The 11,053-nt window shown below is 35.1% G+C and overlaps 1 protein-coding gene and 1 pseudogene across 1 annotated transcript; both read left to right on the top strand.

The window, feature by feature from the left end:
* The first annotated feature begins 7,125 nt into the window (after window positions 1–7,125).
* LOC107019240 lies at window positions 7,126–8,349 on the top strand (annotated as a pseudogene).
* An 868-nt stretch (window positions 8,350–9,217) lies between these two features.
* On the top strand, window positions 9,218–10,994 carry LOC107019036 (UDP-N-acetylmuramoylalanine--D-glutamate ligase-like). Its single transcript, XM_015219625.2, has one exon. The coding sequence runs from the start codon at window positions 9,340–9,342 to the stop codon at window positions 10,831–10,833; it is 1,494 nt and encodes a 497-aa protein (XP_015075111.1). The 5' UTR covers window positions 9,218–9,339; the 3' UTR covers window positions 10,834–10,994.
* The last annotated feature ends 59 nt before the right edge of the window (window positions 10,995–11,053 follow it).

The raw sequence follows: 11,053 nt of genomic DNA, 5'->3' as shown, positions 1-11,053 counted from the left end.
TTAATATTAAATAGTAAATAGTAAATCATCATATTAGTATACATAACTTACCATCAACTTGTAAATGTATGTGACTCTCACTAATTATATTCATTATGTTCATTACTCTCATTTCTCATCGATAATCTCAAATGGATTAATATTTATTTATGACAACTCTTTGTATTTCTCAATGTTATCTAATAATAAATAGTGACATTTCACACAATAATATATAAACTTAAACCAATTGAAAAAAAATGAGAAAATCTCTATGCTCTCTTTTCTCGTCTCTTTTTATTTATTTAGTTTAACATTTATGTTTCTTGCTTGTTGTTATTGTACAACGTACTTTCTATTGTTGTGTTATTATTATTGATAATTTACTATGGCCTGTTGCTTTGTATACATTAACCTATCATGTTGTATTTTAATATCTTCATTGGAATATTGAATTTGTGTGAATTATTTTTACTTTATGCACTTTTAGTCAATTTTATAATTAAAGATATAATATTTTTACTAGGAAGATATATGTAGTTTCTACCGAAACAATGATAAATTTTACGATACAAAATTTATATAAAGTATCTTGGGATAAACGTGCAACGCACGTTCCTAAATCTAGTAAAATAAATAAATAACAAAGTGTCCTAGTTTGACTAAGTCTTCAACTAAAACTCCTACTCCTAAACTTACTCTCATCTCTCTCCACTCTCATTCTCACGTCTCTCACTCTCATTCTCACATCCATCATCAGCAAAAAGGAACAAAAAATCAAAGTTCATCACTTGAAGAACTTGCACACAAAAACTCAAAAGAAAAACTAAACTAAAAACAAAAAAGCGAAAGCATTTTTCAAACGGTTTGCGCGTGAGTTTTGTTGGAGAAGCATTTATTTTTCGTTGGAGTTGGTAACACTTGAGATGAGATTTGAAAGGTGTTAAACAACGAAAAAAGGTATGGGTTTTCTTCCTCTTGGTCCCTTTCCCAAGAGACCCCTAAGATCCAGTCGAATTCTAATCCGAAAACTAGGAATGTTCCCCTTTGCATGTCCCTGTGTCTAGCTCGCATCGGTTGTTGTAGGTTGGGTATGTTTGCTGGTAGAAATTAGGGATATAATGTGTTTTCGTGATGATTGTGTTCATGTATGTATGTTCGGATTTATGTGATGATGAAAATGTGTACAATGTGTGTGTAGTCGTGTTCTTGGGCATGTTTTGGAGCATGAAAACGGCATGTTAAATCCTTGTGTTTTTTGTTTAAGATTACTTGGAAAAGATGCACATAATAATGTACGAAATATTCAGCGAATTACCTAAGAACCTAATGTACAAATGATGAAAAAAATGGACTAAAAACGTGACCAAATTTCCAAAAAATCTGGAATTTTGGTCTCGGCTATGCAACAAGTGAGATGCTGAAATTTTTAAAAAAAAATTAAGATGTGAGGTCATTAGGGATTGAACCCAAGACCCCACCATATGCAAGCTATTAAAAATTCAATAATAAAAATGAGGTAAAGGGGATTCAAAATGGGGTGAGGCTCAAGTGAAGGAATGAAAGAGGAAAAGAATTTTAAAAAAATGAGGTGTGTGAGGATCGAACCCACAACCTCTTGGATAGGTGAGGGAGATAGGAGAAAAATGAAAGAAAAATAAAATGAGGGGTGTGGGAATCGAACCCACAAACTCTCGAATAGGTGAGGAAGTTAGGAGAAAATTTAAAGAAAAACAAAATGAGGTTGTGGGGGATCGATCCCACATCTTCTTGGTCTCCATCAAAAAAGAGAGGAAAGAAAAAAAAGGAAAAAAGAAGTGTAGGTGTTGGGATTCGATCTCAAGTCACCAAGCTGAAAAATATAAATTAAAAATTTAATATGAGATTAAGTGTTGCTCAAGGGATAAATATTTAATGAATGTTGCCCATAGAAATCGAACTCGAGACCTTGGCATACTTACAAAATGCATAAGTCTTGTACCACATAATCTTGGGTAAGTATGAGTCACTTAGACAAATTATGAATGAAGCCTCATGGCTTGTACGTATGGATTCATAAGTCCAACGTACGTTTAAAAGTAAGTGAATCTAAGATGTATGTGATGAACTGATGTGACTCCAGAGGGGTTAAGTAAGAGTGTGAAACACACTAAATGGCCCAGTGAATTGGCATATGACGAAATAAACATTCACGTAATAAGGTGAGTAATTATGTTATACTATGATGCTAATGAAGATAGTGACAACATGAGAAAAGGCTAGTGCAAGTGAGACAACATCTATGCCTAAAGATCAATGTCACTAAATGAAGTTTCTAAGAGAGTACATTTATGCTATACGATGAATAAATCAAGAAAGAGTGGCTACATGAGGATAGGCTAGCACAAGTGAGACAAGTTGAATCTACGCCTAGAATCAATGTCCCTCAATGTAAATTTCAAGAGAGAATATGTATGTTATACGATGAACAAATAATGAAAGGTGAGTAAAGATGAAATGAAAAGATGTTAAGAAAGAACAGTGTGGCATCACAATAAGAGGCTAGTACAAGTGAGACAAGTTGTACCTACGCCAATATAAGGTCACCAAAAGTACTCACCTAAGAGAGTGTTGAACATTAAGAGACACTCTCAATCACACTTTATATGTAAGTGTAAGGACAATTCACACTTAATATGCAAAGAAAAGTTGATAAATCATCTAATGAGCTATGACTATCTCATGCTAGAAGCAAACTTCGATGATGTATGAGTTGAATGTAAATAGGAACTTTAACGGAGCACCGATAGGCTAGCTATGAGTGGTGATGACTTTTTTTGGAAAAGGCGGAGGTTCACGTAATTCTCATGATATGAGACTGCCCACCAAGGTAGGTATGGATCTCCCTAAATCTCTTAGTCTTTGAACTATGATGCCAACATAGGGAACTAGTCAGTGGTTTTTCACCTAAGCGAGCTAGGGATGTTTTGGTTTCACAATGAACAGTGACTCCACCTCTTTTCGGTGTGGGAAAGACACCGAATTTCATGATGCTCACATGATCTATGTCGGTTAAAATTGAAGTTCCTCAAAGTATGAAAGATAATGAAATGAATGATACCAAAGGTGTTTGGGTAGGATAATCAAGAGGTGAACTAGACTTATGTAATGACACTAGGTCATTCTTAGTCATTGCACAGTGAACCCAATGAGAGTCTTAAACTACATCCTAGGTATAGCTGGTGTTTACACTAGCCTATGAATGAAATGAAATGAAGTACGTATGAATGAATGAAGCAGACTCTGTATTTGCTAAAGAAGGCTCCCTAGTTGAGGTCTCATATGTTGAGCCCTTATTTTGGGAAGTCCTAATGTTAAGTCCATGATTCCAAGATCTCATGGCATATGAACGAATGAAATGAAATATGATATGTGTTATATGCAATATGTTATGTGCTATATGCAATATGTTATGTGTTGTGTGCAATATGACACGCATGATGATGCATGTTACTCTCATGGCATGACTTTTCTAATCCGATTTTGGCAAATCCACTTACTTGACTTTCCACAACTCATATCGTTAGGAAAGAGCTAATCTAAATCATTTAGTACAAGTGTGTACTAATCCCATACAACTACTTACTTTTAGGTGTAGGCACAGGTGGACGCTAGAGTTTACGAGACAAAGCTAAAGCTATTCGGACGTAAAGTATTCATCCGAACTTGGTACGCCCTCATGCTTGTAAGGACGCTTGCCCGTTATATTCTAGCTTAGATGTAGGCTTGAAATAGTGGAGTATGTTCCACTAGCGTTTCTTTCTCAATTATTTTCAGACATTTTATTGGTGCCATTCTAGCAACTTTATTATTTATGCAGATATGACTTTTTCATTCAGTTGAGTATCTTGGTATTAGATGGTTATTGTGAATGATTATGAACTGATGTAGATAAATCTTATATGAGTATAACGTATCCTACTATGAAGTCTATGTATACTTCAAATAACTAAAAGTTCTAAATTTTCCGCTAAAATTAACCTAGATGATGTAACGATGATGTATGTAGTCTTGTCTGTGACCTCTGAGAGATCAACGACACCGGTCTCGTCTAGGGTCTAGATTATGATCGTGACAGTGTAATAGTCATTATGATGAAATAATGCTCTTTCAATCTTATATGCCTCATATAAGCATAATCATTGTAAATACATAATAGCAAACTCAATAAAAGAACATTTCATATCAAATCTTATTTCTGGGAGGTCTCCAAGGATGAATCATGTAATCAAGGTGGCCTTCTCTTTTAGAAGTAATCAATAACAGTGAACTCCTCGTAATGGAGTTAAATATTCATATCAGTAGATCCCTACTCGAGGGATATCAGTAACAGAATACTAGTTCCACATCCCACTAGCAAGGGTTTTATCAGAAATCAGTAACTACAAGGTGCACCAGGTCTAACGATCCCGTTGTTAGCTACGAGATTCATCAAGGTCTACTCCTATTTATATTCTTCTTTTAATCAGTAAAAGCATTTCAAAATCAAACGGAGCACTTAAATCTTATCAAATCATATCATTTCAAAGTTCAACCATCACCTGTCAAAATATTATTTCTCAAATAAGTGCAAAACTTTTTTAATAACAAAAATCATATCTTGAAAAAAAATGAGACCATCTCAAATCAAATAATCTTTTCAGGATCATATCCAGTAATATCATATCCAGTAAGAGACTTGTCCCACATGCAAGTTCAAAACGTTTAGTAATACATTTACTTTATAAACCATGTGAAAATCATGCAAATTATAAAACATCAATTATGGTAAGATTACTACTCACAGTACTTGTGTTGAAACACCAAGATCTTCGCTCGAATGGTCCGTACGAATTCCTTTGGTCAAACTATAAACACATTCATAACAATTTCATGTTAACTCCTTCGTTTAGGTGATTCATATTACATCAACAAAACTCAGCCTTAGAGGTTTCATGATTCATTCAAAATCTGCCTTATCACTTAATTAGTGCTTAAATCACACAAAATAGTCTCTTCTTGGTCAATTTTCACTGTAAAAAGATCAATTTAACCATACTGCCTAACTACTTTATTGCAAATGAGCCCAATACCAAAATTTTTTGTTCAAATCAGTGACTATATTCACTTGGTTCATCAGAATGAAATATATTTCCTCTATTTCTGCTTAACCTAAGTTTCTCAACTTCCTAATTTTCAAGCTTATAGTTATGGAAGATAAGAATTCAACCTTTAAACTAAGTTAAGAAACTTGCCTTCTTCTCTTTCTTCTTCTTCCACTTCTCTCTTTAGTTTGAGAACTGACGCTTTAACTTTTTAATTTATTTTCTCCTTGCTCACCGTTGAACCAGAAGAGTCCTATTATTTATTTATTTTTTATCATTGAAGTTGCAGAAAAATCTGTTGCTTCTGTTAGGGCTTTCAGCTCTTTTTTTAAAAAAAAAAACTGATTTTTTTTATTAAAGCTAATGACATATATGACCTTATTTTAATATAGGGTATTACATTCTCCCCACTTTAAGAAATTCCGTCTCCGAATTTAAAGTAGATGTATACATGTGGACTGAAACAAGAGAGGATACTTGTCTCGCATCTCCTTTTCCAACTCCCAAGTAGCTTCTTCAGTGGTATGGTTCCTCCATAAGACCTTTACCGACACAATTTCTTTTGACATCAAACTTCTTACTTGTTTGTCCACAATAGCCACAGGTTCCTCTTCATATGTTAAGTTCTCATCAATTGGTATAGTCGGTGTTTCAAGTACATGAGAAAAGTTTGAGATATACTTCCTCAACATAGAAACATGGAACACTGGATGTATGAAAGACATATCGGGAGGAAGTGCCAAACAATACGCCACTCCTCCTACCCTGTCCAGTATCTCATATGGTCCTATATATCGGGGACTCAATTTACCTCTTTTGCCGAACCGCATCACACCTTTAATGGGAGAAACTCGTAGAAAAACTTTGTCCCCAACCGTGAACACTAGATCTCTTGTTCTCTTATCCGCATCACACCTTTCATGTGATAGCAGTGCTTGAATCTAAGTTTGGTTTCGAAGCAACTGAGGAGAAGTGCGAATTTGTTAAAGCGGAAGGGATGGATAGTTTCGTACTGTTTGACGGGCTTTTAATAGGACTGTTGGTGGTTACTCATTCCATTATTCCAGTCACGGTAGGTGTTGCCTGTGGTAGCTTGGTGGTGATATTGGCGGTTGTGGTGAGATCTCTTATTATGAATTACCATCTTCTAAAGAATGTGGCTTTGTACATGTATTGTAAAGACGAATTCTTCAATGGTGAAAAGTTGTTATTAGAGATCGGAGACAAGTTCACCGGAGCTAACGAGTATGTAGACAATGAGAAAAAATCATGCTATTGAGTAAGTTTGTTTAATTTCTCTATAAATTGTGTTATTAAATTTGGTTCGTTCTAATCATGTGATGCTTATTTATTTCCTCTCTCAGAGTCGAGAATCCTTTGGAAACAATCTTTTCTAAAGTAAGATCTGAGTGTATCTTAGAACCGATAATATTGTTTTAACCACATGAATTTGGAAGTACTATTACCATTGGTATCAAGATATGAATCTTCGAGTGATGAATTGTTTAGTTACTCTGATCTCCAAGGATAATTTTTCACCATTCAAGTCCGTGCACGACATATACAACTCAATGTTACCCTAAGATACTCAAATGAAAACCTATTTTTGAAATAACGAACAAGTAAAAATGAACGTACTTACATATTCTACTACCCATTCCTCCATATCAACCTCGTGTGGTGAATTACTCTACCTTTAATAGTCATGATACATTTTGGCTTCATGGGAAAAAGGAAATCTCCACCCCAAGTGTGGTTAAAGGATTAAGAATATCTATATTCTTAACCAAAAGTTTTAGGTTCGAATTTTGAAAAATAAAAAATATCCTAATGCAAGGCCCTTTCTCCGTTATTAGGGCCTCATGCGGCATAATTAGTCAAAGCAAAGGCTCCATTTCTGACATTGATACGACATCATTTTTGGAGTGTTTGAGCACATAGCTGATAAGAATTACTACTGCAAAAGATGCACAAAGAGTAAAAGGTGATACGGATATACATATCGAATTCGTAACCTTCATTTTCCAATTCACAACGATCTTCTTCTTCTTCATCATCGATCTTACTAATCATCATCCAGATTATGATCTCACCATTTCAACTATTCGAACTTGATCAAATGAAGAAACTTTCAATCCCACTATAAAAGAAAAAAAAATTGATTGTTTCTTGAGCTAAATAGTCAATGAAAAGGCTTCACCTGGAACAGTTTCTTTCATTTTCCATTTCACAGCATTCATAATCTTCTTCTTTCATCGTTGATCGTCATCCATTATCCATCTCCAATGTCAATTGAATTTGATCGGCTATGGACCGATATCACATTAGATCACATATATAACGCTAATTCTGATCATTTCAATGTCCTTACAATCCTTTTCCTCTTGCCTATCTCTCCCTCTCTTATTTTATATCCTTGTTTCCACCTTGCTCTCTTTCATCCAGATTTCTTCACTTCCACTCAATCACAACCCCTTCTTTTCTTCCCCAACTTCGAAGCTATTGTATCACTAGTCTACGCTCTGTTTCTCGCCCTGTTTTTTCCTCTGTGCCGTAGCCACAATTACATACAGCTCCGTTATTCAAGCGTGCCACGATAGATCCATCACCTTCATTTCATCTATTAAATCCATCAGAAACTCCTTTTTCCCTCTCCTCTCAACCTTTATCATTTCTCACACCATTTTCATTTCAATCATTCTCGTTTTCGCGCTAGTTCTGCTTCTCTTATCCCAAATTCTCCTATCTCTCGGATTAATTGAACTCAAATCCGACTCAAATCACTTGTTATTTTTAGTTATTTTCGCGTTTATTGTGGTGTTACCGATCCTGCTATGGCTACAGATAAACTGGTCATTAGCTTATGTGATAGCAATGGTTGAATCAAAATCAGGTTTCGAAACACTGAGGAGATCTAGTGGTTATTTGGTAAAAGAGAAGAAATCAGTAGCTTTTCGAATACATTTAAATTTCGGGCTTATGGTGGGAGGAATGGTGATTGGTTCTAACGTGTTTTTAGCTAGTACTATGCTGTATGGTCTAGTCAAGTCTGGTTGGTGGAGCATTCCGATGGTAATTATACGAACTATATAGATCAAAAATTATTTTTATCATATATAAATATTGAACATTCTTAATGAAATTTCTGGTTTCGTCACAGGTAATGTGTACTATGATGTGGTGGATACTGGCATCATCTGGGATGAGAGAGTTACGTGCTTCTGTATTTGTATTGCAACGACTTTAATGGAAGAAAATTAACCTTGGAGGGAATCGAAGGCAAGTTTGCAGACGAATTTGTATATTTGCCCTTAGACGATGAGAAGAATCATGCCATTGTGTAATTTATGGTTATATGAAAAATCAAATTCATTTGTTTATATATGCAAAGATTAATGGTGATATATTGTTGTGAGGTAATGAATAAGAGAATCCCATGTTCATAGTACATGAATTAGTTATTGAGCATTTTTGCCATTAAATAATTTAGAGCTTGTTTTGATTTGCATATTTTTTAATTTAATTTCATCTAATATCTATGTCTTTCCATTTTGAGTGTACACAAATAGGTATTTGAAATTGTATAAAATTAAACATGTAGACACACACATCTTAGAATAATACATGTAGGATGTCACATACAATACAAAATTGTAAATTAGGACGTTACGTAGAACAAATGTATCTATTTATTCAATTTTAAACAAGTTCGTGTCTATTTATGCACACTGTAAAATTAAAGGACATAAATATTAGCTAAAATCTAGTTAAAGGCATATTCAATTGATAATTATGACATTTAGCTTTGTAGTAATAACTTAAGTAAACACTTCAACTATTCAAAAATTCGAACAAATAAACACTTTGAATAATGCAAGTCATATGCATGATAGACAAATACTCTTACATGGATTAGTGAACCTATGTGTATTATGTCACATAGAACACATATGTTTATTATGTGAATTATGTCACACAGGACATATATGTTTATTCGTTCAATTTTATATAAAGTAAAATGTCTGGTTATGCACACTCAAAATTGGGAAGACATAAATTTCAGTTGAATTCAAATTAAAAAGTACGTTTATGTATTACGTCTAATTATTTTTTTAAAAAAAATGACAATATTCTGTGTACTGTTCTTCATTTTCCCCAATTTCACAGCTATCATCTTCTTCCCATAGTCCAAATTCTTCAATCAATCAGATTAATTGAACTCAAAATAAGACTCGAAATGCTTAAAGCTTCAAGCTTTAAAGTGAGCTCGAAGCTTGTTAACTCACATACAAAAATTCAATCCTGCTACCTTGAACAAGACCTGAAGGGACAAAAAGTTGCTATAATTGGCCTTGGAAAATCAGGTTCAGCTGCTACAAAGCTTGCTCTTGCTAGAGGTGCTTCAGTTACAGCCATTGATCAAAATGAGAACTCAGAATCAACATTTCACACAAATAATGGTTTATTAGATCTGAAAAATGCTGATTTGAAGACATTTTTTGGTAATTTTGATGATAAGATTCTGAAAGAGGCGGATGTAGTTGTCGTTTCTCCTGGAGTTCCACTGGAAAGATATGGAATTCAATCAATGATATGTTCGGGGAAGGAAGTACTCTCAGAGTTAGATTTTGCTGCGCAAATTTTTCCGAGTTATACTAAGGTTTTAGCAGTTACAGGAACTAATGGGAAGTCTACTGTTACCACATTTGCAGGACAGATACTTAATCATTTGGGTTTCGAGACGTTTGTTGGTGGTAACCTTGGAGTTCCACTCTCAGAAGCTGTTTTTCATTCGCCTGACCGGAGATCTTTAGAGGTGGCAGTGGTGGAGGTGAGTAGTTATCAGCTGGAAATCCCACCGAAATACTTTTGTCCTTCGGTTGCTGTGATACTAAATCTGACTCCTGATCATCTTGAACGACACCACACGATGAAAAACTATGCTGCAATCAAGTGTCGCATCTTTTCTCAGATGAGAGGGAAGAAAATTGGTATTGTTCCACTTGGAAATCTATATCTGGATGAAGCAGTTATGGATCATGTGGATGGCGTTAGTCTTGCTTGGATTGGAGGTTCCCCTGGTGTGAACGTTGACGTGGAGGCGAAGATTGCTGAGTTAAAGCTTCCTACAATAAACTGTGTTTCACAATTACAATTGAGTGAGTTGAAGGCAGTCGGGAAGCACAATTACACAAATGCTGCAGTGGCTGCATTATCAGTCCTTGGGTTGGATATTGAGATCAAAGCTGAAGCTTTTAGTTCAACGATTTCCAAATTGACAACTCTGCCTCATCGAATGCAAGTTGTTCATGTAGACGATGATGGAATAGTTTGGGTTGACGACAGCAAGGCAACAAATGTTGAGGCTACGTATATTGGTTTGATTGGTTTTGAGCTGAAGTCTGTGGTTCTACTTGGTGGTGTTGCAAAGGAGGTAGAGATGAAAGGTTCTAATGGATTTGAGCAGCTGGTTGAACCTCTTCGACACCATCGAGGTGTAATCACTTTTGGATTTTCAGGAAAGATGATACAGAAAACACTCTGTGCTAATGGTCTAACCATTCCTTGTTTGAATGCTGAAACTCTCAAGGATGCTGTGAGGTTGGCGAGGAGTATAGCACAATGTGGCGATGCCATTGTACTGAGTCCTGGTTGTGCTAGCTTTGACGAGTTCAGAAATTTCGAGCAAAGAGGAAGGATCTTTCAAGAGCTTGCTATCTCTTCAGAGTGACTGACCATCTCTTCCATGTTTTGTTGGTCACTCGAGATGGACTATTTTCGCGAACTTTGCTAGTGTGAGTTGATTCAGATGCCATAAATTGTAACTTCAATCCTTGTTGAATATTTGAAATATGAAGTTAATGACTTACTGATATTTGAGTAATTGCAGTATTGTACCTTGGCTTTTGATCATTCTTTCCTCTTTAGATTTAGGACAGTTGAATGTTAGT

Source organism: Solanum pennellii, chromosome 5, assembly GCF_001406875.1.
Source record: "Solanum pennellii chromosome 5, SPENNV200".
NCBI classification, from domain to species: Eukaryota; Viridiplantae; Streptophyta; class Magnoliopsida; order Solanales; family Solanaceae; genus Solanum; species Solanum pennellii.
Note: the sequence above shows the minus strand (reverse complement) of the source record. Positions and strands in the feature narration are given on the sequence as shown.

Bases quoted from the DNA above. Each gene is read 5' to 3' on its own strand.
- LOC107019036 (XM_015219625.2), top strand. From the start codon at position 9,340: ATGCTTAAAGCTTCAAGCTTTAAAGTGAGCTCGAAGCTTGTTAACTCA.